Source organism: Daldinia caldariorum, assembly GCF_022478825.1.
Source record: "Daldinia caldariorum strain CBS 122874 unplaced genomic scaffold F4812scaffold_2, whole genome shotgun sequence".
Lineage (NCBI taxonomy): Eukaryota > Fungi > Ascomycota > Sordariomycetes > Xylariales > Hypoxylaceae > Daldinia > Daldinia caldariorum.
Genome location: NW_025953038.1, coordinates 1404588 through 1432033, shown reverse-complemented (window position 1 = coordinate 1432033; position 27446 = coordinate 1404588). Strand labels below are relative to the sequence as shown.

The 27446-nt window shown below is 49.0% G+C and overlaps 10 protein-coding genes across 10 annotated transcripts; 6 read left to right on the top strand and 4 right to left on the bottom strand.

The window, feature by feature from the left end:
- Positions 1 to 629: 629 nt before the first annotated feature.
- On the top strand, positions 630 to 3430 carry F4812DRAFT_178092 (OPT superfamily oligopeptide transporter). The gene is made up of 6 exons (XM_047930007.1): positions 630 to 929; positions 1115 to 1319; positions 1387 to 1508; positions 1563 to 3106; positions 3158 to 3270; positions 3330 to 3430. The coding sequence occupies exons 1-6, from the start codon at positions 784 to 786 to the stop codon at positions 3402 to 3404; spliced, it is 2205 nt and encodes a 734-aa protein (XP_047793732.1). The 5' UTR covers positions 630 to 783; the 3' UTR covers positions 3405 to 3430.
- A 366-nt stretch (positions 3431 to 3796) lies between these two features.
- F4812DRAFT_178094 (dienelactone hydrolase) lies at positions 3797 to 5593 on the top strand. Its single transcript, XM_047930008.1, has 7 exons — positions 3797 to 3967; positions 4027 to 4069; positions 4132 to 4172; positions 4282 to 4433; positions 4500 to 4625; positions 4676 to 5306; positions 5527 to 5593. The coding sequence occupies exons 1-6, from the start codon at positions 3904 to 3906 to the stop codon at positions 5099 to 5101; spliced, it is 852 nt and encodes a 283-aa protein (XP_047793731.1). The 5' UTR covers positions 3797 to 3903; the 3' UTR covers positions 5102 to 5306; positions 5527 to 5593.
- Positions 5594 to 6741: 1148 nt separating this feature from the next.
- F4812DRAFT_178025 (heat shock 70 kDa protein) lies at positions 6742 to 9306 on the top strand. Its single transcript, XM_047930006.1, has one exon. The coding sequence runs from the start codon at positions 7020 to 7022 to the stop codon at positions 8964 to 8966; it is 1947 nt and encodes a 648-aa protein (XP_047793730.1). The 5' UTR covers positions 6742 to 7019; the 3' UTR covers positions 8967 to 9306.
- Positions 8991 to 10666, bottom strand: F4812DRAFT_413970 (uncharacterized protein). Its single transcript, XM_047932839.1, has one exon. It carries the CDS (start codon positions 10369 to 10371, stop codon positions 9595 to 9597), a length of 777 nt encoding a protein of 258 aa, XP_047793729.1. The 5' UTR covers positions 10372 to 10666; the 3' UTR covers positions 8991 to 9594.
- Positions 10667 to 10787: 121 nt separating this feature from the next.
- On the top strand, positions 10788 to 13988 carry F4812DRAFT_178009 (RNA12 protein-domain-containing protein). Its single transcript, XM_047930005.1, has 2 exons — positions 10788 to 11277; positions 11371 to 13988. The coding sequence occupies exons 1-2, from the start codon at positions 11064 to 11066 to the stop codon at positions 13746 to 13748; spliced, it is 2592 nt and encodes an 863-aa protein (XP_047793728.1). The 5' UTR covers positions 10788 to 11063; the 3' UTR covers positions 13749 to 13988.
- A 297-nt stretch (positions 13989 to 14285) lies between these two features.
- On the bottom strand, positions 14286 to 17140 carry F4812DRAFT_413965 (Mif2/CENP-C like-domain-containing protein). Its single transcript, XM_047932838.1, has 4 exons — positions 16726 to 17140; positions 16494 to 16669; positions 14788 to 16419; positions 14286 to 14673 (listed from the first exon to the last, which is right to left on the bottom strand). Exons 1-4 carry the CDS (start codon positions 16803 to 16805, stop codon positions 14555 to 14557), a joined length of 2007 nt encoding a protein of 668 aa, XP_047793727.1. The 5' UTR covers positions 16806 to 17140; the 3' UTR covers positions 14286 to 14554.
- An 85-nt stretch (positions 17141 to 17225) lies between these two features.
- On the top strand, positions 17226 to 18686 carry F4812DRAFT_177957 (ribonuclease H-like domain-containing protein). The gene has a single exon (XM_047930004.1). It carries the CDS (start codon positions 17393 to 17395, stop codon positions 18521 to 18523), a length of 1131 nt encoding a protein of 376 aa, XP_047793726.1. The 5' UTR covers positions 17226 to 17392; the 3' UTR covers positions 18524 to 18686.
- F4812DRAFT_467506 (root hair defective 3 GTP-binding protein) lies at positions 18548 to 21547 on the bottom strand (the record flags this gene model as incomplete). The annotated part of the gene is made up of 4 exons (XM_047938666.1): positions 18548 to 19010; positions 19060 to 20810; positions 20878 to 21306; positions 21456 to 21547. 4 exons carry the CDS (start codon positions 21545 to 21547, stop codon positions 18721 to 18723), a joined length of 2562 nt encoding a protein of 853 aa, XP_047793725.1. The 3' UTR covers positions 18548 to 18720.
- Positions 21548 to 22542: 995 nt separating this feature from the next.
- F4812DRAFT_449479 (BING4CT-domain-containing protein) lies at positions 22543 to 24258 on the bottom strand (the record flags this gene model as incomplete). Its single annotated transcript, XM_047935977.1, has 2 exons — positions 22543 to 23514; positions 23566 to 24258. 2 exons carry the CDS (start codon positions 24256 to 24258, stop codon positions 22543 to 22545), a joined length of 1665 nt encoding a protein of 554 aa, XP_047793724.1.
- A 317-nt stretch (positions 24259 to 24575) lies between these two features.
- F4812DRAFT_177947 (DUF663-domain-containing protein) lies at positions 24576 to 27419 on the top strand. Its single transcript, XM_047930003.1, has 2 exons — positions 24576 to 24873; positions 24954 to 27419. The coding sequence occupies exons 1-2, from the start codon at positions 24765 to 24767 to the stop codon at positions 27275 to 27277; spliced, it is 2433 nt and encodes an 810-aa protein (XP_047793723.1). The 5' UTR covers positions 24576 to 24764; the 3' UTR covers positions 27278 to 27419.
- The last annotated feature ends 27 nt before the right edge of the window (positions 27420 to 27446 follow it).

Sequence of the window (27446 nt, the reverse complement as noted above, 5' to 3'; positions counted from 1 at the left end):
GTACTTGATGATGAATTGTTTAGGCGGTGGGTATTGAGCAACCTAGGTACTTAAGTACACTTGCCGCCTCTTCAGAAATTAATTAATTCATTTGTTTACCTCCTTAAATACGTTCGGAGAATGAAGGATTGTTAATAGTCAAAGAGGTAATGGTAATATCCTACATTTGGAAAATAATTCATGTCGGACTGCGTGATGTTGTCATACCTGCGTGTGAATATTTGGACATATGCCTTACATATTGCTTGACGAACTTGCATATCGTTATTAATAACACAACCGGCTTGATGGCACTATTTTTATGGCCATTACTATGCAAGTATGGTATCGGGCACTACTTCCTTTAAATAAACTTCCAGTCGTCAAAACTTCCAATATTAGGTAGGTAGGTACAATACGGATAAATACAGCAGGGCAACTCGAGACGGCTGTAAGGTCTTCGCATTGATTTGTTCGAATATGGAAATAGCCCATGTGCCTGCCTAGTACCTAACCTACCTGTATTTTAGCCACTGTGGGATTAGGTAGCGCCTTTCTCGATATCTCCGGCTTGGTCAGCAGTCGTTATCAGTACAAGTCCTCATTGTCCCATGTTTTCTGTTTATTATTTCATCTCGCTCAACCTAATTTTAAGCATTACATCAAGCGTAGTCTATTCATCTTGAAATATGAAGTGACCATTATAAACTATCATTTTTTTAAATAGTAGTTTCCTCTCAAAGTACCTTTGTTATCTAAAGGTACAATACAGCCTGTTATATTCCGACCTATCACTTCGCGATCATGGCGCCGGATAGAGGAAGTACAAGTGTCCAAGATTTGGATCCTTCTCCGTATCCGCTTGAGACCGAGGAGGAAACCAAGTATCTTCCGGAGGGCCGACATTTTACGCTTCGGGGTATTGCCGCTGGTCTACTCGTCGGGTTGATGTGAGTAGCACGCATATCTTTATTTTATTTTTTTCCCTTCCGTAGCACAGCGTAGACGTGTCCCCCCCCCCCCTTCCTATAACTCATGATATTTAGGAACTGAATTAGGCCCTCTATTTAGAGGATGACTTGTCTAAAAATAAATAAAAATAAAAATAGTCCTTACTAACAGGTGCATATCATAGAATATGTTTCAGTAATATGTACTTCGGGCTACAGACCGGTTGGATTTCTATGATGACGATGCCTGCAAGTCTGTTGGGCTTCGGTATTTTTAAGACTCTGTCACGCCATCTAGCATTTCCCTTTTCCCCGGTAGAAAATGTGCTTGTGCAATCCGTAGCAGGCGGAATGGCAATCATGCCTCTTGGCTGCGGATTCGTAGGTGTTGTAAGTATCTAACGCCGGGCTCAACGAGAAAAGAATATCTATACTGACTAGACTGATCCTGGACTAGATACCGGCTATGGAATATATGATGGACTCATCAGAACAAGGTCCGATAAAATTAAGCATGTGGAAACTCATAATTTGGTCTCTGGGCCTTTGCTACTTCGGTGTAGTTTTCGCTGTTCCCTTGTGAGTTGACAACCCTCTCCAACCTGTTTGATATCGGCAATTAACCTCGTCCAGGCGCCGTCAGGTGATTATCAGAGAGCAGCTGAAATTTCCAAGCGGTTTCAGTACCGCTGTACTCATTGGAGTCCTCCACGGTAAAGGGCAGACTCAGAACAGCGGTGTTCTTGATACTTCGAAAGCCGCTACATTCGGTAGTCTAGCGCGTGAAAATCAACCTCTTCTACGAACTGAAGGTGCTGATGGAGAGGGTAATGTAGCTGATTCGGATGATGGACTACCACCGATTGAGACGACAAAGGCGTACAATTGGAGCTCTAATATCCGGCTGCTTTTAATTACGTTTGGAATATCAGGTTTATACACACTCTGCACTTATTTCTTTCCTATACTTAGGAACCTACCTATCTTCGGAACGGTGGCAGCAGACACTTGGCTCTGGACCCTGAACCCAAGCCTCGCGTACGTCGGTCAAGGTATTATAATGGGCCCATCCACAACTATACATATGCTTCTCGGAGCGGTAGTTGGCTGGGGTATCCTATCTCCCCTTGCGAAATTTCGAGGCTGGGCCCCAGGACCGGTAGATGATTGGGAGAATGGTAGTAGAGGCTGGATCGTCTGGACGTCTCTTGCTATTATGTTAGCAGATGCCATTGTCAGTCTGGGATATATTACCTTCACCCCCTTTTTAAAGAATTATCCGTCTATCATCGCAGCAGCCAAACATCAAATTCAATTCCAGCGTAATAAGCTCGGCAACTTATTGGCCCGCCAGCCCAGAGGTTACATACCTGTACAGAGTAGTGAAGATGACCCAAGATCTTCGGTGGCTACGAGAACCTCACAGGATGTGGATATCTTACCAAGCCCAATGGTTGAGCGTAGAGATCCTTTCGACACGCAACCCACCCAAAAAACTTGGGATCAAGATGATGCACCTCCTGAGCAACTAGTTGGAAGCAAGATAGTCAGCATCGGTCTCGTCTTATCGGTTCTCTTTTGCATCGCTAGTATTCATATCACGTTTGGTGATCTGGTTCCTCTATATGCCACAGTCATAGCCGTTCTCATGGCGATGGTTTTGAGCATAATGGGAGTTAGAGCATTGGGCGAAACCGACCTGAATCCAGTTTCCGGAATTAGCAAATTAGCACAGCTCTTCTTCGCCTTCATCATTCCACAATCTCATAAGTCAAGTGTTCTTATTAACTTGGTTGCTGGCGCTGTGTCGGAAGCTGGTGCCTTGCAAGCTGGCGATCTAATGCAGGATCTGAAGACCGGCCACTTACTTGGCGCGGCACCCAAAGCGCAGTTCTGGGGCCAGATTATCGGTGCGACTGTGGGTGCTGTTGTCAGTGCATTTATCTATCGATTATACACTGCAGTATACGAAGTTCCTGGAGAATTGTTCCAAGTGCCCACCGGCCGCGTATGGATAGCTACTGCAAGATTAGTCACTGGGAAAGGGCTGCCGGATATGGCCAGGAGTTACGCTATTGGTGGAGCGATTATCTTTGCTATTTTTACTGCTCTGCGTACAAAGGCCACTGGAAAGAGCTGGCATGCGTATATACCTGGTGGGATCGCCGTGGCTGTTGGTAAGTGCATGGAAATATGGTAAAATAGGCCATTGTTAACAGTATTTCTAGGCATGTACAATGTTCCATCGTTCACGTTAGCAAGAACTATTGGTGGACTGATCAATTGGTACTGGAGAATATATCTACGAAAGGATGATACGCCGCTGATTATCCTTGCATCGGTGAGTAGCTGGTGGTTACGACCGACCCTTTTGAATCATCTTGCTAACCTGCATTGTAGGGCTTCGTCCTTGGAGAAGGGTTTCTGAGTATTGTCAATTTGCTATTACAGAGCTCCAAGGTTCCTCACCTCTGAGAAATATAACGCTGGCCAATCGGGCGACGTACGCAGTTCAGCCTGAAATAGTCATACGATGTTTGGTCCATCTAGGTAGGTGGTATATCGGTCTATTGGGTAATTTATACTTACAAGTTGCCGAGCGATCTTCGTTTTGTGTCAGGTGCATGACTACCTAGGTAGAAACATGAGAAGATGGTGAGGAGTAAGGAGGGCATCGAGTAGCGCAACATCATATTACTTGAAATATACACAAATTCATCTTCGTACAGGATAACCCAGTCCCAAAGATCGGATCTCATCTAGTTGACCAGGAAAAATCCGGCCTGTGATCTGTGGTGATCGCCGATCTCAGCCGGAGCTGTAGTCGAGTAGTGGGCTGATCTCGCCCCCGCATTTTGAGTCCCACAGCCGGCGCGGGGTCCTTAATATATCGGTGTTCCTCTCGAATAGCGCGGGCCAGCAGATTCTTGCATCTCACATCGTAGTTGGTTCGATCCGTTTTAAGAAATTCAAGATGCTACTCAACGAGAGCCATGTCGACGTGCAAACCACCGTGGATGGGAAGGAGACGTCAATGAGTGAGAAGGGTCCCCACGACAATTAGAGGCTCCCGACTAGAGGCGCTAACGTTGGGCAGGAATTTTCACATTCCATCCCACCATCCCGCAATACCCCAATGCGTAAGGCGTTTATCTGCTTTCCACTTAGGGACTTGGACATAAGTTTGCTGATGAGTTGGCAGTCGATTTCCTGGTGTCGTACTGTTTAGCGAGATCTATCAAGGTATCATCATCATCATTATCATCATCGTCATCACCATCGTCGAGAATCGAAGCACAGCAAGTCGTCGTTTCAACTATGCAGCTCGCTAACTAGCGCGTGTGTGGGATAGTCACGGGTCCCGTAGCGCGATTCGCGCGTCAAATCGCAGGTCAGGGTTATATTGTCGCCGCCCCTTCGTCGTATCACGATTTCACTGGCCCCGAAGCTCTAGCCTACGATGGGCCGGGAACGGACCAGGGAAACGAGTGGAAGGTGAAGAAGGTAAAGGAGATTCGCTCACATCATATCAATCAAATAATTGCCGGCTAACCGCGAGCATGGTGATAGACTCTTCAATCATATGACGTAGACTCTCATAAGGCGGTTGATTACCTCCTTAGCCTCCCTACGTGTACGGGCCGCATAGGCAGCACGGGAATGTGTCTAGGTGGTCATCTTTCTCTACGGGCTAGTGTACGACTTCCACCTTGGAATAGTGTTTCTCACGCTGATGTGTCCCCTAGCTTGATCCGAGGATAAGCGCAACCGTCGCGTACTTTGCTACCGACGTGCACTCCCGCACATTGGGACCTCACTCCGGGGCCAACATGTCGGTCCAAGGTCCCGAGAACAGCAACCACACGATCGACAGGCTCAGCGAGATCAAGGGCGAGGTAGCTATGATTTTCGGTATCAAGGATACCCACGTCCCGGACGAGGGCCGCGACTTGATTCGACAGAAGTTAAGGGGCGCCGGGACCGTGTTCAGCTTCTACGAATTCGCGTGGGCGCAGCACGCCTTCATCCGCGACGAGCTGAGCAAAGGCCGCTACGACCCGGCTATCACCAAGATCTGTTTCGAGGTGTTGCTAGAGCTGTTCGGCCGTGTGCTGAAATCGGACTTGGGGCCCAGGGACAACACCCCTGAGAAGATTGAGCACGTCTGTTGATTAAAAAAAAAACGACGATGTCTGCGGTCTATATCAGGTAGCCCCAGATAATCTTGGTAGGAACCTCAACCCTGTCTATTTTCCCAGCAAGGGGGGATGATTTAGCTAGGGTTACATGGATGATAGCTGTATTCGCTCATTTATCTGTCACAACCGCATATACCGGTTTTAACGCCAAAAGAAAAAGAAAAGAAGACAAGGCCATGTAAGTAGATATCAATATATGTATATGACCCCACTCGGAGGCAAAGCTCAACGATGTATGAAGAACCTAGAAGCAGCCGCTAGAATGCCTTACCAACTAAATGGGCGTTGGATGTGCCCATCCGCATCCTGCTCAACATGAGACCTGCGGTCGCTTGAAACGTTTCCGGAGCAGGCTGTTGTCCGTCTGAGGGGGCCGTCGTGGCTGATCTAGGATCTAGGTCATTTCTAGTTACATTATTCTTGTAAGTGCCTAGAGGGGCGTAGAAGATGGGGCCCGTGGGTTTTATCTTAGTACCTATATAAGGCTGATCATCGAATGGATGATAAAGTTCCTGAATAGGTATATGGATGGAGTATTAAGGTGATTAGATTCATATTGGTGGGTTGAGTTATTTTGATATCCTTAAATTGGTAAGAGGTAGCAGCTCCATTGGGAAATTCCTTAGCTTTTATAGACATCTTTCTTCATATAAGTTATGAGATTAAACTTGCAACATATTTTCATCATAGAAATTATCTTGCACGTTATTTGAAAGATAAAAGTACCTTAGGTAGGTATGGGACAGTGGAGCTGCTACTTCTTACTATATTTTTGGAGGTGTAGCATGGGTAGTTTTGTGACATCTACTTCCGAGTCAGCAAGTCGAATGCTATTGGACTTGGACATGTACATACAAAATGTAGATCTCTCACTTGAATCTTCTAGAATTACATAATGACGTCTTCCTAAGGAGCGTTCGCATGCTCCAAAAAGTCCTACAGGCTACAGGCACAGCTTTGCACACAAATCAGACGAGGCAGGAACGTAAGTTGGAAGGCAGAAAGCAGTAGCCAGCACCTGACGAAATAACTCGAAGTTGCCTCATCAACCGATCCGTTCCTGCCTAACAGCGAAAAGGAAGAGAAAAGAAGAAAAAAAGGTACATCGGAGTAAGTATTTTGGTTTTAATTTCGTGCATTTTTTTAGCGGGCCTCAAGGCTCAAGGAGTGATGTCAGTACATTACTATGTAGTATGTACTGAGTTTCGATGGCGGGGTAAGTACCAAGAGTACCTGAGTTAGGTACTTACCATGCGTAATGTGCGCAGTGCAGATACCTACTGGATAGCAACAATGATGTACCTAAGTGTATATAGAAACTTATATCGTACAAGTATCTAAGTAACTACTATTGGAGCAGTGAATTCCTATTTTTTAGATGCACTTTTGTGTATGCTAGGTACCTCTAAGGTGTAAATGAAAATATTAGGTAGGTAGGTACGGTACACGAGGTACATCCGTGCGTACTAAAATTTCTCTTTCTATCTATTCCTATCTAGGGGATTCCACTGAATTCAGGAAGGTTGAAGGGTTTTCAGTTGGTAAGTTAGGCGGAAGGTACCAGATGCGGGTACCAACTTCCAGCAATTCGAGAAGGTTCCCTGGCCCCACCATAGCTTCCCACATCTGGTTGTATAAACTCTTGCTCAAGTCCCAGCACAACAACCCTTTCTCTTCTCATCATCAATCTCAGACATCAACAACAAACAATTCACTCACGAATAACGCAAAAAATCACATTTAGATACCCGCCCCATTTGGGTACAAAATCCATTGCGTTTTCCCAATTTACAAGCTCTTGCACACATCTTCTACACCTTACTTTTTTTTCTCCTCTTGATTACCCCGCCATACTGTTTGACACTATAAAGTCATCATCACATCTTTCACAATGGTTCCCGCAGTCGGAATTGACTTGGGTACGACCTACTCTTGTGTAGGCGTCTACCGAGATGACCGAATTGAAATCATTGCCAATGACCAGGGTAACCGAACCACACCCTCCTTCGTGGCCTTCACGGACACGGAGCGTCTAATCGGTGATGCCGCGAAGAACCAGGTCGCCATGAACCCCCAGAACACCGTCTTCGACGCTAAGCGTCTGATCGGTCGCAAGTTCTCGGACCCTGAGGTTCAGGCTGACATGAAGCACTTCCCCTTCAAGGTCGTCGACAAGAATGGAAAGCCCGTTATCGAGGTTGAGTACAAGGGTGAGACCAAGCAGTTCACCCCCGAAGAGATTTCCTCTATGGTCCTCACCAAGATGCGTGAGACCGCCGAGGCCTACCTTGGTGGCACCGTCACCAGCGCTGTCATCACTGTCCCCGCCTACTTCAACGACTCTCAGCGTCAAGCTACCAAGGATGCCGGTCTCATTGCTGGCCTGAACGTCCTCCGAATCATCAACGAGCCCACGGCTGCTGCCATCGCCTACGGTCTTGACAAGAAGGCCGAGGGTGAGCGCAACGTTCTCATCTTCGATCTTGGTGGTGGTACCTTCGATGTCTCTCTCCTAACCATCGAGGAAGGTATCTTCGAGGTTAAGTCCACCGCTGGTGACACTCACCTGGGTGGTGAGGACTTCGACAACCGTCTAGTCAACCACTTCGTGAACGAGTTCAAACGTAAGCACAAGAAGGATCTCTCCACCAACCCTCGTGCTCTACGACGTCTCCGAACCGCTTGCGAGCGTGCCAAGCGCACTCTCTCCTCTTCTGCTCAAACCTCTATTGAGATCGACTCTCTATATGAGGGTATCGACTTCTACACGTCTATCACCCGTGCCAGATTCGAAGAGCTTTGCCAGGATCTCTTCCGATCCACCATCCAGCCCGTCGACCGTGTCCTTGCTGACGCCAAGATCGACAAGTCTCAAGTCCACGAGATCGTCCTCGTCGGTGGTTCCACCCGTATCCCTCGTGTGCAGAAGCTCATCACCGACTACTTCAACGGTAAGGAGCCCAACAAGTCCATCAACCCTGATGAGGCTGTTGCCTACGGTGCCGCCGTCCAGGCTGCTATCCTCTCTGGTGACACCAGCTCCAAGTCGACCAACGAGATCCTGCTTCTCGACGTCGCCCCGCTTTCCATCGGTATCGAGACTGCTGGTGGTATGATGACCAAGCTCATCCCCCGAAACACTACTATTCCTACCAAGAAGTCCGAGGTCTTCTCCACCTTCTCGGACAACCAGCCTGGTGTGCTTATCCAGGTCTACGAGGGTGAGCGACAACGCACCAAGGACAACAACCTGCTCGGCAAGTTCGAGCTTACCGGTATCCCCCCTGCGCCTCGTGGTGTCCCTCAAATTGAGGTCACCTTCGATGTTGATGCCAACGGTATCATCAACGTCTCTGCCGTTGAGAAGGGCACCGGCAAGTCCAACAAGATCGTCATCACCAACGACAAGGGTCGTCTGTCCAAGGAAGACATTGAGCGTATGCTGAACGAGGCTGAGAAGTACAAGGAGGAAGATGAGGCCGAGGCTCGCCGTATCAGTGCCAAGAACGGTCTTGAGTCTTATGCCTACTCTCTCCGAAACACCCTCTCCGACCCCAAGGTCGACGAGAAGCTCGACGCTGGTGACAAGGAGAAGCTTAAGTCCGAGATCGACAAGGTTGTCTCTTGGCTCGACGAGAACCAGCAGGCTACCCGCGAGGAGTACGAGGAGAAGCAGAAGGAGCTTGAGGGTATTGCCAACCCCATCATGATGAAGTTCTACGGCGCTGGTGGTGCCGGTGGCGTTCCCGGCGGCGCTCCTGGCGGCTTCCCCGGTGCTCCCGGCGGCGCTCCTGGTGCTGGCCAGGACGACGGCCCTACTGTTGAGGAGGTTGACTAAACGGTTTCGCATTGATGATATCTCTTTTTCCTTTTTTTCTCTAATCGTTCCGGCGTTTTCCTCAGGTGTTTAATGACACTGTGCGGCGGTCTCGGATTTTACGGGTTTGCACTAGATTTTACTGGTAATGAATGATACAGGGCAAAAGTTGCGGTTTATGACTTGCATGGGATGTATTCTAGGCAGGGATAATCCTACGAAGCAATGAAGTTAATTCATAAATAAAACTGCTGTCTTTGTGTGATCGTGACATGTAACATTAGGAGCTTTACCTCTATTGCGCGATTCAGGTAGCTATAATTCTAACAATGCGTTGTCTCTGAAATATTAATCTTCGTAGATGCTGATCATGACATGACCTAAGGTTACCTCTTTCAACTTTGTAAATTCAGACGTTTTGTAAATGTTCACATTCCCGTAATTGTATGTTGCTATATCGATACATTACTGACTTGATATTACCACCCGTTGGCCACAAATTCAACATCCGAACCTTAAGCCTCTATACTTTACATGACTACAAACACGCAGATAGAGAAGATACTACTAACTACTAATACTAATACTACTAGTTACTACTACCACTAAGTATACTCAGTTTAGGTAGGTAGGTAGGTAGGCAAAACTACTACGCCTCGCGCTTCTGCATCTCCTCCTGGACCCTCCTCCTGCGCTCGATCTCGAGCCTGCGCCACTCGTCGTCGTCGATATCGGGGACCTCGAGGGGGGTGCGAAAGGCGGTGTCGGGCTCGACGAGGCGGTCCCTGGGCTGCCAGACGTCGGTCGAGCTGGGGCGGCCGGGGGCGTGGTACTTTCGGAACTCCTTGGCGCGGTAGCGGGCGCGGATAGCCTCGGCCTTCTGGGGGCCCGAGTACGTGCGGGTGCGCATGCAGAACCAGAAGTCGTCCCAGAGCTCGGAGCACGAGCGCACGCCGCCCGTGCGGTAGACCGACACCCACTGCCCGCCGAGCGAGTTGCAGTAGTACGCCTGGTCGAAGGCTTGGCGGCAGGACATGCTGGTGGGGAGGAGGGACTCGGTTATGGGGTCCAGGGTGGATGGGATGGTGGGTTCGGGGGTGGGGGTGGGGGAGGACCAGAATAGGGAGGAGGAGGAGGATGTGGAAGAAGGTTGTGATGATGATGACGATGATGTTGATGTTGATGTTGTCTGTGGGAGGGTAGGAGATGACGGACTCCTGGTCTCGGGTTTGTTATTGGAGGTGCCGAACTCTGATTGTAGCTGGGCCATGAACTTGGCGATTTCGGGATCGCTATAGTCGGATTCGGCCTGCTTCGACGGAGGCGCGGCGGGCTTGGTGTTATTGGATTCGTCGGCTGGGGTGTGGGAATTGGAACCGGAGCCCTTCGGGGCGGATGGGGATTGCGAGGACCACATCCAACCCATGATGACGTCGGTATGTTGTATGTTGTACGTTGTATGTTGTATTAATATATATGGCTTGGAACTTGGTAGAGTTATGCGCCAGGTAAACTGTAGGTTTTGCGATTGATATATATGCGCTTTACTTTATGCTTTCGACTTAGGTCTGTTAAGAAAATGAAGATATGGTGATAATTCGTATGGATAAAGGACCTAGATGGTAGAATGGGATACGGTACGTATGTGCGGGGGATTGACGCGGGGTGCAATACAGTATCTCAAAAAAGTTGTAGTATTTGCTCTCGTGATCGACTCCCCGGGAGGTGATGCGCTGCTTTCTTTTCTCGGCAGCTTCACGCTAAAAGACTTTCATCCCACCAAGATTGTGGCTTGTTTATACTAGGCTTCAGGTACAATACCTAATAAATGTGGCACATTATCTAGGTCACAGTGGCTTGACTAGGTACCTATCTAATTTGACAGGGTCGGCAGGCACATTTCTCTAAAATAATTCAAGGTAGTCTTGGCAAGAGTTGGCGATGACCTCATCGGCATTCATCACCAACCCTCGTTGATTTAAGCTGAATAAAGCTAACAGCTAACAATCTGACTAACAACAATAAATTCCAGCATATTCAACACACTCGTTTGATATATTGATCAACTAACTCATCGCATACAATGAGCATGCGGATAAACTTCAAACGGTCTAGACGATGATCCCAAGATACCCATGTCTCGGCTCTAGGAATTTGCCTGGGCTGAGGGGAATAAGAAGAAGCCGGAGCTCATTCGCTCGCCCTATTCTCACACAACGCCACCAACCACGATGGGCATCACTACCAAGAGCTTGGGAGAGCACCACTACAGGGGAAGGGAAAAGCGGCCATATAGATGCTGCTCCGAACGAATCCATTCTTTGGATAGACAGTACGTCCAGTCTTCAGGATATCTATCTACAATAGGACATCTACAATATCATACTCTTTGCATAACAAAAAGGTAACTAACCAGATACAATAGACTTATTCCCTCTTAAGCTCTCCGGACTACTGCGAGCACCATGGAAGAGCCCAGATCAGGATCTTGCCGAGCTTATGAAGAAATTCCAGAACTCAACCCTGGGAGCCCTTGACCCTCTTAATATGGTCAAGCGAGCCATTCCAGAGACAGCCCCCGTTGAAGTCACCGAAATCTTACCTCGTCTCAAGGATGGCGGTGCTTTTGTCAAATTCAAATACCCGGCCAATGTATCCGCCAAGGATATCGAAGCAGCCGTCTCTCAACATCTTCAGGAGAAGCCCGTAAAGCCATTATTCAGTCCGTTCAGGGGAGTGCAGGCCGGATTAGTCAACGGTGTCCCTTGGTTAGAAGACTTGCACAGGTTCCCCAAGGACAGGCTAAGGGTTGAATTTGTCCCTAAGAATCCGGGTGAGGAGGCTGTCGAGTTGTCCCAGGAAACCTTATACAGCTTGTTCCGCCGTTATGGAAAGATTGCCGAGATCACCTCACAGCCGTGGGATTCTAAGGTCCTCCCAAAATATGCCTATGTCGACTTTGCCTTCGTTAGAGATGCCATCATGGCAAGGAACTGCCTACATGGTTTCGTCGTACCCGAAGAACTCGGCGGCGGCAAGTTGGGAACCAGACTGCGTATGTCTTACGAACAGCGAGCGCAGCCACACCGGATTTGGGATTGGATATCGAATCACCCAAGAATTGTTATTCCCGTCTTAGTCGCGCTACTGACTGGTCTTACGGTTATAATATTCGATCCAATCCGATCCTTCTTCGTGAAGGCCCACGTCACACAACGGTTCAGGCTCAGCAACAGTAAACTTTATAGATGGCTTCGAAGACGAACTGTTTACATATTGAATCTCAAGAGGGATAAAGCGGACCAAGCAGGACTGAATGCAGTTTGGACTCATAGGAGGGACTTAATCGACCAGATCCAGAAATGGCTGCTGGAAACCGCCGAGACTTTCATCGTCGTTCAAGGACCCCGCGGCTCCGGTAAGAAAGAACTGGTCTTAGACCAAGCTCTAAAGGGGAGAAGCAATGTTTTAGTTATCGACTGCAAACCGATAGTCGAAGCCAGGGGCGAATCTGGAACTATTAAGGAGATGGCGGCGTCTGTCGGCTACCGCCCCATCTTTTCGTATGCGAACAGCGTGAGCAGTATGATTGACCTCGCGGTCCAGAGTACTACTGGTGTGAAGGCTGGGTTCTCCGAGACCTTGGAATCACAGCTTCAGAAAATCCTAGAGACTACAGCAGCCGCTCTCACGGATATTGGTATCTCGGACCGTGATAAGGCAGATTCGGACGCTTCACTCCCCGTCGACGCCTATCTAGAAGCACACCCCGAGAAGAGGCCCGTTGTAGTTATCGATAACTTCTTGCATAGGGGCGATACTAATGCTATCGTCTATGACAAGCTTTCCGAATGGGCTGCTGCTTTGGTTCAATCTAATATTGCCCATGTGATCTTCCTAACAAACGACACAGCCTACTCGAAGCCGCTTTCCAAAGCTCTCCCTGATCGTGTCTTCCGCCAGGCTGCTCTTGGGGATCTCTCGCCCGACGTAGCCAAGCGCTTCGTCTTAAGCCACATCGCTAATGACGCAGAGAAAGATCCCGAAGCAACAGAGGAGTCAAAGGACTCCGGCGACTCGAGCGAGAAGCAGCAACCGTGGGCTAGACTCCTCCCCGACTTGGGAGAACTCGACGAATGCATCGGCACCCTAGGCGGTCGCCTGACCGACCTGGAATTCCTCGCCCGGCGTCTCAAAGCGGGTCAGAGCCCGAAGCAGGCCGTGGAGGAGATCACGGAGCAGTCGGCGTCCGAGATCCTCAAGTTCTTCCTGCTTCCCGGCAAGACGACAGACGACGGCGAGCACCGGTGGTCCGTCGAGCAGGCCTGGTACCTCGTGAAAGCCCTCGCGAACAGCGGCTCCGACTCGCCCTGTCTGCGGTACAACGAGGTCCTCCTGCACAACACGTTCGCGTCGTCGTCGTCGGCGCCCGACGGCGAGGCCGCCCTCGAGGGCCTCGCCAACGCCGAGCTCGTCACCCTGAAGTCCCGCAACGGCCGCCCCGCCCTCGTCGCCCCCGGCAAGCCCGTCTACGCCGCTGCCTTCCGCCTCCTCGCCCGCGACCCCGTGCTCTCCGCCAAGATGGACCTCGCCGTGCTCGCGGAGCTCGCCAAGCTCGAGGCCAAGAACATCGACAAGGCCGAGGCCGAGCTCGCCGTGCTGGGCGGCTTCCCCGCCCAGCCGCAGCAGACGGCCGGCCGCATCACCTATCTACTAGCTAGGATCGATGCCGCGCAGAGGAAGGTCGAGGCGTATGAGAGGGAGATGGCGGCGTTGAAGAAGGTGCTTTGTAGCGAGGCTTGATTGATTGATTGATATGGAGATGTATTTGTGTGTGGAGAGGGGGGATAGGTAAAGGAGGTCCAGATGGGTTGGTTGTACATAAGGGGGGGTAGCGTGATTGATTCTACGTAGTCGATACCCAACTCATTTTTACGTGGTTAAGCCTGTTTTGGTGTATGTAAAAAGAAAAACAATATCAATCCCAGTCCTTGTTCCTTTCCGAGTTGTTGAAATAGACCTAGGATTTCCTCCCTTATTCTACGTAACGGAAATGTCGTATAGAGGGTAAGTACCTAGGTACCTTTATTTACCTCTCGAGCATCATTAGAGGAAAAGTAGGGGGCCTACCTAAGGTTAGGCTAGGTACGGTAGTTATAGGGGAATACTTCGACGAATAAAAAGAGAAACTTTTGATTTGGTATCATAGACGTAGCAACTCGTGTCGAGTATATACGTACATAACACAACGAACTCGAGCTCTTCTAACGACTAAAGATTAATAAAGCTCGTCCATCGTGGCCAACCTAACGCCCGAATGCCACCAAGGGCGCGAGGATAAGTACCTACCTACCTAGGTACCTAGGTACCTAAGGTGGTAGTGTTGTAGAATATATAACAGGCAGAAACAAAGTAGACTAGTTAGGTCTGTAGTGATGGTGACGACAATACCGACAATGTCATGCTTTCCAAGAAGACCGCATACACTTGAAGCTTTCCTTTGACCCAGCTTCGGAACCCGAACCATCCTTTCCGTTTCCCTTGATTCATAACGACCTGCACATTTGCAAGGGAGTTAGATATATAAATTACCTCTCAAGACGGTTGATCTAGCCCATCTGCGTCTCCTCGGCGTCTCCCCCTTCGCCTTGCACTAAAACCTCGCAGCCCTGAGCGAAGAAGATGCGTGCAGGTTTGTCGGTATTATTCGTGATACTGTAGTGATTTCCTGTAGGCAAGGCTCGTTAGTTCTAACTTCTCGAGTTTATGCATTATATCCCTCCAAGGTAAATAAATGCCAGTGTCTAATCTAGCAAAGAGATGTGGAAATAGATAGACTTACCTCTCGGTACAAACCACATACCACCCATGCCAATCCGAAACTCCGTTTGCGCAACCGTAACATCAACACTCCCCTTATGCACGAAAAACACCATCTGCATCTTCCGCGAATTCTTCGTGCGCTTCTCCGAGCCGGGCGGCATATCCACGACACCCGAGCCGAAGAAGGGGAGCGTAAGAGTCTTGGCGAACCGGAATGTCGCGTCCTTGATATCTTTCAACTGGATGGCCGCTTCGGAAATGGCAAGCTCTTCCTCTGTAACTTCAAGCTGGTCTTCGTCTGCGGGCTCCGTCTCGTACTCTGGCCTCCAGTAAAGGCACTCGCCCGCGATGCGGCCCGGATCGAACTCCCAATCATCACGCTCGATCTCCTCTTCCTCGGGTATGGCGGACACGCGGCGCCCAGGTCTGCCGCGTTGCTTCGAGGGGCGACCGCGACGTTTCCTCGTTGGTTGGTCTTTAGGTTCTTCGGCTCGTACAACACCCTGAATAACGGGCATTACAAACTTTTGACCTTTGTCTTCGAACACATCCACACCGCTTCGTACGGCGTGCTCCCCCTGCCACCATTTCAGGGGGCCATACGAGTGTCGACCCGATCGTGTAATTCGCATACTATCTTCGCCTTCCCGGCGTAGAGCAACTAACCCACGGCCCTTGGGGAGCGGAGGACCACGCTGGACCACAGGTTCCTCGATGCCAACCCCAGAAGATTTGCGCTTCCGACCAGGTTTGCCCTTTTCCTTTGTTGCGATTGGTTTCGACGAAGTAGCTTTGCTCTCTTTCTCTTCGGTTCGCTGGCGCTTTGTCTTTCTCTCGCTAGCATTCTCCTCTGTCTCTTGTTCTTGTTCTTCCTCGACACTACTGCCAGACTGCCTTTCTGGTCTTCGCTTTTGGGCTTTCCTGGGAGGCTCGTTTTCTTCTATTGGTGATGAAGCCCTCGCTGGCCAGCCTCGTTGCTTCTTTTTTACGAGTGCATCGTTGACATCTTTAGTTCTTGCTAGTACTGCTTTAGAGACTGATGGCTCTCCCTCATCTTCTTGCACAATAAGTGATTTCGGCTTACGGCCTCTGCGTTTCTTAGGCTGCTCAGGGGATTTTGGTTGCGGAATAGGCTGTTCCTCTTCCTCTTGCTCTTCCTCGAACTCCGGCTCGGGTTCTATAGGTGGGTCATCTTGGTCGTCATTTGCATTTTCTACCTCGTCAATTCCAGCATCGAGAACATCCATTGGCTCGTCCGGTTCCTCTTCCTCGACTTCCTGTTCCTGTGGTTGATTACGGTTGCCTCGTGGCCTGGGCTCGTCTTCTTCGTCTGAATCATTAGCACGGGAACGGCCGTTGGTTAGCTTCCCATTTCTAGGTTTCGTCCCATTAACCTTTGGCTGCCCCTTCGATGTAGGGTTTATTTTGATCGAAGATGCTTTGGAGAAATCCAGCTTGCGATTTACAGATTTAGGAGGGTTAGGTTCGCGCGCAGGCACGATGGAACCGCGAGCAGGTGAGGAGGCAAGACCAATATGGGGATTTTGGCGAGCTGGAGACTGTAGATGCGTCTTGATAGGGGATCGAGCGCGAGGTAGCGATGGGCGAGACTGTCTCTGCTTCAGGATAGTAGCTGGACCCATCTGAGATTCTGCAAAGAGTGAATCAGCAAATGAGAGCGAGAGCGAGAAACGAGAAACGATTATTAGGTAGAGCGCGGCATACCGTCGTCTATTTCCATCTCTTGCTCCTCCTCCTCGTCGGATTCAGCATGATGCCGTCCGTTAGCGCCATTAATGCTGACATTGTTGATGTCCTTTTCGGGTGAAGAAAAAAGGGAGTCCACGGCTTCGAAGCCGTGTGCGTCGCGCTCACGCTCTGCTAATGTTATACCTGTTTTTCTACTCTACATCAGTCTTGATATCCGTTACGATAAGCGCAGTAGGAAATGAAATACCTTCCAACCACGCCGACATCGAAGACTTGTTCATTTTGCGCCTGCGTCATGCGCCGCTGCGCTTGTGCTTTTGGTGGCATGGCAACGGGGAGGGTTGTCGCCTGTTTAAGGCGTTGCAAGTTTGAGGAAGAAAAGTAATCAATCAATTAAGTGTCGATGTGAAGATAATAAATAAAATGTTGGTAGGCGGCGATAAGAGTCGCAATTGAACTTGAAACGCGTCAAAAAAGTATAAAAAATAGTAATTTCTTTGCGGGGAAGGCGGTGGTGAGCGATGTTTACTTCAATGTTTCCTTGTTGAATGTGCACTTTCCCTGTGGCTGCTGGGTGACCCAGTTGATCGACTGCACGTCTATGCCAGGTACAGGTATCTATGTACGGTCATGTCTATGCGAACAGGTACCTTACGTACTTATTGTGGGACTTTTTTGAAGGTGCTCATTTTTAATTGGTAGCGCAGACACGCTCTGAAGTGAGAACGCGTCCACCAGAAAAGCAAGCTTCTAGGTACATAGTGTCTTGAATTACTAAACTTCCAACTACCAAACCGAATAATACCTTCTATTCTAATTATTTTTATCTGTGTGCATACCTACGTAGTTTAAATACTTTCGAAAATAATTAGTTTCTACATAAGGGCAACTAATTAGAGTAAAAACTCCTCGCCATGGAAGACACACCAATGGACGACAGCACCGTCGCCCTCGAAACCCCAGCCGACAACGTCTTCGTCCCTCCTTCCATCCACCGCGCCGCCACCCTCTCCGGCGAGACCTACACGCACTTCTCCGCAGTGCCCCCAAGCCTACTTCCCAAACCTTCCTCCCCATCAACATCAACATCAACATCACCGTCATCGTCACCCCTCGGCCCCCCCTGCGTCCTCGGCGTCGACGAAGCCGGCCGCGGCCCCGTCCTCGGGCCCATGGTCTACGGCGTATTCTACCTACCCGTCGAGCTCTCGGACCCGTTACTAAAGCAGACGCACCACTTCGACGACTCGAAAGTCCTCACCCCCGCCGTCCGCTCGCAGCTCATGCAGTCCTTATGCACTCCCCCCTCCCCTTCCTCCTCCTCCTCCAACTCATCTAACGACCTGTTCTCGTCCTGCGGGTGGGCCGTATCCTGCCTGTCGGCGCGGGACATCGGCGCGAACATGCTGCGCCCGTCGACCAGCGCGGCCTACAACCTCAACGCGCAGGCCTTCGACGCCACCGTCGAGCTCGTCCGCGGCGTCCTCGCCCGCGGCGTCAACGTCGCCGAGATCTACATCGACACCGTCGGCCCCCCCGCCGCCTACCAGGCCAAGCTCGCCCGCGTGTTCCCCGCCGTCCGGATCACCGTCGCCAAGAAGGCCGACAGCCTGTACCCCTGCGTCAGCGCCGCCAGCGTCTGCGCCAAGGTCACCCGCGACGCCGCTCTGGAGGTCTTGTACGAGGCGAGGGCTGCTGCCTCTGCTGCCTCTGCTGCAGGAGAGGGACAAGGACACGGAGACGGACAGGGAGAAAACGAACACGAGGAAAGCTGGGGCTCCGGATACCCTTCCGACGCCAAGTGCGTCTCCTGGCTGAGGAGAAACATGCACCCGGTCTTTGGCTGGGGGCCTGAGTGCAGGTTTAGCTGGGGCACGGCGAAGGACATGTTGGAGACGAAAGGCGGCGTCAAGGTCGAATGGCCGTTGGACGAGGACGAGGAGAACAGCCGGCTTACGGATTACTTTGCGGATAGCAGCAAAGAGAAAGATGCCGATGAACTGGGGTCTTGGTTTGGTACTCCGGCCGGCTTAGAGGCATTTTGACCTTAAAAAACTACTTACGTATTTCGTTATCGCATAATTGGGCATGGGATCACGGCGTTCCGGGGGTACGCGTATCAGACGAAAAAAAAAAAAGGATTGGTTCGTTTGGATTTAAAGATATGTCCATGACGAGAGATGTATATTTACTATATCCTGGCCCACCTAGCCTTCTATCAATAATTGGAAAATCGAACACACTACAAATCGTCGTCATCATCAGTGGTCGCACGCGACTTCTTCTTCCCTCGACTGTCCAACGTGTCCATGCTGATCGAGTCGCTGTCCCGGCCTTGCATACCAATTGCCTGCCTCGCAGTCTCGTTGTTCTCAACGAACTCTCGGAGGCGTTGCTTGCCAATTTCTGAGGCCTGGTTCCAAGCAGCAGAACTCATCTGCATCATAGGACCCAGGAGGTTAAGACTATACGAGACATACAAACCACCTGCAATGATGACCAAGAGTACAAAAAGAATTGGGTTGCGCAGAACTGATGGGAGTTAGCATTGTAACGGTCACATAGTGTAATAATAACTCACCTGTCAAAATCTCGTTCCACCCCAAAGCCAATAACAGCCCATAGAAATATAAGGGAACCTGTGTGATCCCACCAATAGCACTTCGCTTGGCTTCCACATACACTCCATCAGCCGTCTTCTTGAACCTGACCACCAGGTCTTGACGTTTGCCTTCGCTCAAAACGGTCATTTCTTCCTCGAGGCTCTTTCCCTCATCCTCATCAACACCACCAATAGGTGTTAAGTCATCCTCATCTTCAGGCTGCGCTGTGGCAGGTTGGTGGCCAATGAACTCTGGGAGATCTGGAGGCGCCAATGTTGTAGATAGCTTGAACTTTGCCAATAGCGGGATAAGGGTAAGTGTCGATTCTCGAGCACGAGTGTAGATGCCCTCAATATCATCAGCTGGTCGCCATATGCGTGGGACACCTGCTTCGTCGTATCGGAATTTATCCTCGAAGTTTTCTCGAAGCTTCAGCAGAATGTTTCCTTCCATAACTTCTTCCTCGATCTTCTCTCGAAGGGCGACCCAGCTCTTTCGTCGAAGACGCCATAAACCAACTTCAACCTCATCCTCGCTCGCCTCAAAACTCTTGGCCCTGTCTGTGAAGCGGCCCTCAGCTTCCTTAACAACGGAAGTGAAAAGGTTCCAGATACGGTCCCATAGGTCTTTCTCAGTGGGCGGCTTCTCGCCATTTTCAGGAGCTCCAGATCCTCCTCTCCCCGATCCAAGTTTGTTGAATTCAAGACCGACCGAATCATTGAGACGGGATTTAACCCAGCGTTCAATACGGGTCGCTAATCTTCGCATTTCATCTTGCCGCAAGCGGGCACTAACTTCGTCAAGCTCTTTTTCAAAGAGGACATACTGAGGCTTGAAGTTGGTCCACGCCACATCAGGGATAAACAAACTTTGTGCCTCATTCCTAAATGTCTCCAAAGTCTTAGTCTTCTCCGCATCCACGATCTCGGCAAATTCGTAGGCGCCTCCAGACTTCTGACCTTGTTTAACAGCGCCGGATACAGCATCACTAAAGCTGGTAACGCAAGCCTTGTGGGCAGCAGATAACTGGCCGTGGTAGAGCGTCTTGAGGCGCTGATCGATTTTCTCCTCCAAATCAGCTCGTTTATCCGAATAGACCTTTTTGTGATATCGACTAGCCTGTGTCTCGAAAGACTTGACGCATTTCTCCCTAGTCGAACTGCCAATCTTGCCAAGGTCTGGTAGAACGATCGGCTTTCCAGCACGAGCGGATTCCGTCTGTTGCTCTTCTAATGGAGCGATGGCCTCATCGAAGGCTTTAAGGACTTCTCGCGAAATCTCGTCGCAACGGAACTGAGCAAGGAGCTCTTGTTGCGTGGGCAGGTCGAGATCCTTATTATGAACAATCTGATCCCAAATGCCATTGGCATAATGGGAGAATCCATCGGCCGGGATTCTTCGATGGTACTCAGGTAAAAAGACGCCACCCTCGAGCTCCTGTTCGCCGTGCTCAAGCTGGTTCTTTGAATGTCGGGTGCCAGTGACAAACCTGCCTCCCAGGTTCTTTACTTCGGCTTCGAACTTATCTGGCTGCAAGATTTTATGAGGTAGCGCAGCGAAAGCGAAGTCGAAATAGTCTTCTATCCGCGAGCTCTCAAGACCCGCCGGTTTCGAAATAGATGACCAAATCTTGGTAAGATCTTGGATTAAGGTATTTCGAAGGTTTGATAGGGGAGTGTGGCCAATATGATCACGGATGACGAAGAACAGAAGAGACCTGGGGGTAGATCTAAGGGTATAAATGTTAGCAGCCTGTTCGAAATATTAGCTGGGGATTTATTTCTCTTAACACTTACTCTTTGTCCTTCAAGAATAGTTGGAGATTGACTTCGAAAACAGTTTTCAATAATCCCATGTTAGCACCTTGGTATAAGCCAACCTGGTGCTCCCATATGTTAACGATAAGCACTTCGCTAGTTGCAAGCGCAAATAGTGCACTCTTCCTTTCGAAATCTTGGTCCTCGCCCCTTTCTCGACCGTCAGTACCCTCTACGTCCATAACGAGGATATTGTCGGCCATAGACCCTCTTTTGTTTTTCGACATCCATATTCCCTTGGTAGTCTGACGTCGTTCCACCTCGGACATTACATTGAACTCCGTACCGAAGAGGTAGTTGAGCAAGGTCGATTTACCGGTGGACTGAGATCCGAAGACGGATATCAGATGATAGTTGAAACCAGCATCGGCCACATCGGTTGCCTGTAAGTAGGCATTAATATTCTCACTAAAGTAGCGTAGGTTAGTAGGGAACGTAGGTTAAGGTGCAGAAATAAGCAATATTATAAATAAAAGCAGTATCGATAGCAATAGCAATAGAAATAGAAATAGCAAGAATAGGTAGTAACAATAATAACAAGGAAAAGGACAGCTTACTTGAACTCCTTGTCCTCGTCAATAACTTGGATACCATGCTCGTATTGAGCTTCTGTCGGCTTGTCGCCAACAGAAGAAAAGTGACCGTTCATGTCGAAGCTGTAGGAACAGTAATCAGAATTATTTACAAGTTTATAGGACAAGTAGAAGAGCTGCCATTCTCTTAAAGTGTGGTTTAAAGTTGCAGTTAGAGGAAATCAATAGGAGGAGGGATCGGGTTGTGTAGAAAGTGTAGAAATGACATTTCGACGCAGCAAGGAAATCCCTGCTTAGACCGAACCAGCTTAAACCAGTGTCGGTGTCGTCATTTTTGATTGGTTAGTTCAATTCAACAGCTGTTATCTAAAGCGACAGGCGCCACTCTGCCACTGTCACATGCACCAATGGAGGGAGAGGTGACACCGCAACGAAGATAAAATGATGTCAGCTGGCAACTACACATGTACAAACATGTACAAATGCAACTATCCATCAAAGCTAACGTACTACCTTAACTTCCATTTTATTTAAATATTAGGTAATTTAAGGTTCTAAGGTTCTAAGGTTGGCATTGGAACTTCCATGTTTTAACATTCGATGTTGGCGTGGAACGTTAATAGTAACACTAAATATTAGGATGAAAGTTATTTAGTACATTCGTGCAACCTACATGTATATTAACTACCTACGGTAGGTTAGGTATATATTTCACTATGGAGTGGAGATAACCCTCAACATTGCCTCAGGCAAGTCAGGTACCTACCTAACATAAGGTATATGTGAAGAGAGGGTTTGTTCACTCACTTTCTTACAGCTAAGCATATCACAATCTTGACATTAGTAAGTTACCTAGGTAAACACTGAGTTGTCCTTTATTTTAAACAACGATACCACAATTCAACCAGCAGTGTACCGCGCAAATCCCGGCAATACAACAATAATCATTGGTATAAACGTTAGTGCCTCTTCCCAACCGGCCACGTAGATGGCTTTTTTGATTAGAACCCAACTGTCAACCTCTTAAGCGCCAACAAATAAATCATCATGCAGTATTAACAAAGCAAACCGCGGCCGTATTGGCTGCCCCTGAATTTGTATTAGGTGCTGATTATTCTTTTCTAGCAAATCTTGCCAGAGCAGGACCAAGCTCAACCTCTTTCTCCTTCTGCTTGTTCTCCCGCTGCTGTAATTGTTCTTTCCACAGTTCTTCAACTTTCAGCCTCTTTTCATCGATAATATTCTTGCTTCGTTGCTTTCTCAGATATCTGCGGAGCGCACTGTTCTTTCCGCGAGCCCTATTTCTGATTTCTGTTTCAATATCAACAGGTTTGGCATCGAGGTCTTTCTCGGCTTGGCGTTGCTGCTCAGAACGCAGATCAAGATTGCCAATGAAGTTAGGATCCAGTGCGATCATCTCAGGCTGCAACTTGTTCAATAACGACTTGACCTCGGTCTCTTGTCGCTGCTTAGCCGTCTCGAACGGATTAACTTCCAGGGCATCGAAGTTAGGTTCTCCGGCACCAGGAACAATAATTGACGAGAAGCCTTCATCATGACCCAGTCCCAGGATATCTTCAAATGGACACCAACGCACGCGCTCAATGCGCTTACCTTCGCCACCCCAGGTCATGTAGGGACTCTGAATCTTCTCCTGTTCAGCGGCGTGCTTAGAGTAAAGACCCTTCCAAATCGTAGTCTTCGTACCCCATCCTACCGCAGTTAAGCCTCGGTCAGATATTGCGATCGACGATGCAGGTTGTCTCGTAAAATAACTATTGACCTCCTTGAACATTCTTATATCCCAAACAGCCATTTTGCAATCTTGTCCTCCTGATACCATGTATCGGCCTTCTCTGTCCACGGCTAACGATCGGACCGGGCCTTTGTGCGCCAATAGCTTCACCAATGGTTCGGGTGAGTTTGGAGACCATAATGTAACAGTTCCGTTCTGGTGACCGGCGTGTAATACAGCGTTATAGGGGTTTTGCGTGAGAGAAACAGGTGCTCCGAGCTTCGTCGGTATTTCCGTAACTAATTGACCTGTGGATACGTCTTGATACTTAAGAAAACCGGACATCCCCTAACCTCGTAATTAGTAACGATAGAGCCACGGTACGCGAAATTTACTAACCAGAGTTGCCAACAAGAAATGGTACGGCAAAAATTCCATATGCGTTACTTCCTGGTGTTTCCTTAGGCAATGCACCTCAACTCCCTGGCGGTCGTATATGTAGACATGTTTCTTTTGCGCTACGGCAAAAAATTGGTTGTTGTGAAGCCACCGTGCATCACGCACCGTCTCTCCAAGCTGTAGCTCACATCCCAACTTGCCTTCGCGCCAATCCATCGTGGCAACATGACCTCGGCGTCCTGCCAGCAGTAGTTCTCGTCCAGTTCGGGAATACTCGAAAACGTAGGGCCCAAGTTGGTCAAGTTTCAACTCGAATCGCTTTTTCGCGGACTCTATAGAGACTTCGTCTAAAATTTCTTCTTGTCGCACTCTATACGTCCTTTCTAATTCGTGTTCGGGTTCGAGAAAACCGCTAGTATTCTCGAGAAGGATTTCGGCATCTTTCGCCTTTACTGTAGCTTCCTTATACTTGTGCTCGAGGGATTTCAAATTGCTCCGTAGCTTCTTATCGTTAACCGCTTTGACATTGACCCTACTTCCTCGACCGTAGTCTCTTTGCGCTTCCTTTAAACGCCGTCGCCTTTCGCGTTCTTCTTTCGGAACAAGTTCCGTTCTGGTTCGCTTAACGACGCGGGCGCCATTGTCGTAGTCCCTCTTGGATGGCTTGTCAACAGATTTTGTGTTGACTTCCATCGTGGCAAGTGGGTGTAATTGTCTTGGGGGGAAGAGAAGCACGACTTGTAGATAAGTCAGTACTTTACCATAGAGAGGTTGAAAGTCGGCGTTCAATGCCAAGCCAAACTTCAAAGCGCAAACCCAAAAATTTCTGAGCAAACGAAACGATAAGAAGATGATAGACAGATAAGACATGCAAATCCATAAAAGAAAAGTTCTTATCAGTTCTTATCGGTGGATACTCAGTACGATAAGCGACGATTTAACCAAACTGTCAACAGCTCAGCGGCCGCACAGAAAAAAAAATTATTATGATAAGACCCATTGCAGCCGCCGATATCCTTCCTCAATTGCCCCTCCGCCCCTCCAACCCTCCAACCCTCCAATAAATCAAGCCAATACTACTGGCCCACGGGAACTTCCTTGACGTAGAATTCGATTTTCGAAGACATTTCTCCAACATATAAAACCTCTTCATCCTGGCGTCGTTACCATTTCGATTCAAAGCTGGGGGTGACGGGAAAATGCCGTCCGCAGTAGCCACCCATTCTCACAGGCCGACTACGAAAGTCGCGCCCAAGTCTTTCAAATCCAAGAAGGCTACCAAAGGCGCCCTGCGAGACCAGGCGAAAGGTGAGATTGCAGCAATGTTACAATGAATTCAGTACCTCCCTTACCTACCTAGGTATTTACTAACACATGGGTTTTTAAAGGCAAAGTACCTAATGATAAGGGCCAGCGCAAAACTCCTCACCAGCAAGTCATGTCTAAATTCGATCGTCGCAACCAAGCAAAGCAGCGCCAGCTTGCAAAGCATAAGGAACACCAAAAAGAGACATCGGTATTTACCGGACGGGATGGCGCGCCGAGAATAGTCGCTGTAGTACCTCTCTGCGCAGACATAGACGTCTCCGCGGCCATCAAGAGTCTCAACAGCAGCCTCGATATCGAATCCGATGTTTCCGAGTCCAGCTTCCGAGTATCTGTCGACAGATTCAAGCAAAAGCTACAATATGTACCAGTTACAAGAGACCTTACCGCATGTATTGATGCAGCGAGAGTCGCAGATTACGTCCTATTCGTATTATCACCAGAGACAGAGGTGGATGCTTTAGGCGAACTCATCATTCGAAGTATCGAGAACCAAGGCATGTCCACTCTGTTCACGGCCGTCCAAAATCTAGACAAGGTCCAACCCGCGAAGGCCCGCCCAGACGTCGTCAAGTCTCTAGTTTCGTTTATGACACATTTCCATCCCGGACAGGAAAAGATATATAACCTCGACTCGAGACAAGAATCCTCAAATCTTATGAGATCTCTTTGCACGACGACACCGAAGGGAATTCACTGGAGAGACCAGCGGTCGTGGATGCTTGTTGATGATATCCGGTGGCCGTCGACCGAAAACGAATTGGCAGTATTCACAGGTATCATTCGTGGAAAAGGTCTTAAGGCCGATCGATTAGTCCATGTGGGAGATTGGGGAACCTTCCAAATTGAGAAAATCACAGCCGCGCCGCTTCCTACCAAGAGACGGAAGGATGATGGAATGGCTGTAGAGGAAACAGAAGAAGATAAAGTCTTGGAGACACCAGGCGAGGACCAAGACGATCTTGCTGAGTTAGCCCCGGAAGAAGTAATGATGGATGACGCAGACATGGAAGAGATAAAAGAGCCAGCAAGCAAAAAAGGAGTCTTGTTAGACGACCACCACTATTTCTCTGAAGAGGAGCCGGAAGCGTATACAAAGCCGAAGAAACTCCCTAAAGGAACATCATCTTACCAAGCAGCCTGGTATTTAGATGATGTGTCGGATTCCGAGTCGGAGTTGGATGACCAAGAAATGGAGGATGCTCAAGATGATAGTATACCTGCGGCACCGGAGGACGGTATGGAGGGTTTGGCTAACGCCGAGCCCACCGAGGCCGCTATGTCGGAGTATCCTCAATCAGAGATGTTTATCGAACCAGACGAGGAGGAGGATGCTGCACAGTTAGAAGCATATCGTGCCAGGAAACGCGACGAGGTAGAGGAAGACAAAGAGTTTCCGGATGAGATCGAGTTACATCCCAACGTCCTTGCAAGAGAGCGGTTAGCAAAATACAGAGGATTGAAGAGTTTACGAACGAGTCCTTGGAATACGGAGGAAGACCGAGCATTCCAACCAGAGGAATGGTCAAGATTATTACAAATATCAGATTATCAGTCCTCTCGAAACCGGTCGATAAGAGAAGCTCTAGTCGGCGGAGTGGCCCCTGGAACAAGGGTCCATGTTCACCTACGAAACTTCCCCAGGGACTTAGAGAAGTCATACAACCCTTCGCGACCCGTTACTCTTTTCTCCCTCTTACGACACGAAAATAAGAAGACATCGTTGAACTTCGATGTCACGCATAAGGAGGATTACGAGAAGTCCATTAAAGCCAAGGAGGAGCTTATTGTTCAATGTGGCCCTCGACGATTTATCGTCAACCCCCTATTCTCACTCGCCGGTAACACCGAGAACGACGTCCACAAGTATTGCCGATACCTTCACCCAGGTCAATCTGCTATCGCGACTTTCATGGGCCCCATTACTTGGGGATCCGTGCCGACATTGTTCTTCAAGCGAACAATATCCGAGGGAGGAGATGGCCAAACGAGCGTTCCCCTACAATTAGTAGCCACCGGAACCGCTCGCGCGCCTTCAACCTCTAGAGTTGTCGCCAAACGTGTGATCTTGACCGGTCACCCTTACCACATTCACAAGAAGATCGTCACCATCCGGTATATGTTCTTCAACCGGGAAGACGTGGAATGGTTCAAGGCATTGCCTTTGTGGACAAGGAGAGGCAGAAGCGGATACATCAAAGAGACTCTTGGTACCCACGGGTACTTCAAGGCTAACTTTGACGGAAGGATTAACCCACAGGATGCGGTTGGTGTCAGTTTATATAAGCGCGTGTGGCCAAGGAATGCTATTCCCTTCACGGGATCTCTTTTGGAAGAAGGGGCGTCGCAAGGACAGGACGAGGCTATGGACGAGGACATTCTATAGATACCAGGGCAATACAAAGGTCGTAGGCGACCTGTATATAACATAAGTTTTTTTGTTTAGTCCAATAAGGGGGGCATTTCACGGAGCCTTTATTAGATCTCAAAATCATATCATGTGGGTTATTATGAGAGAAATGAGAAACGGTTCTAAAATCCAAAATTCAATATCA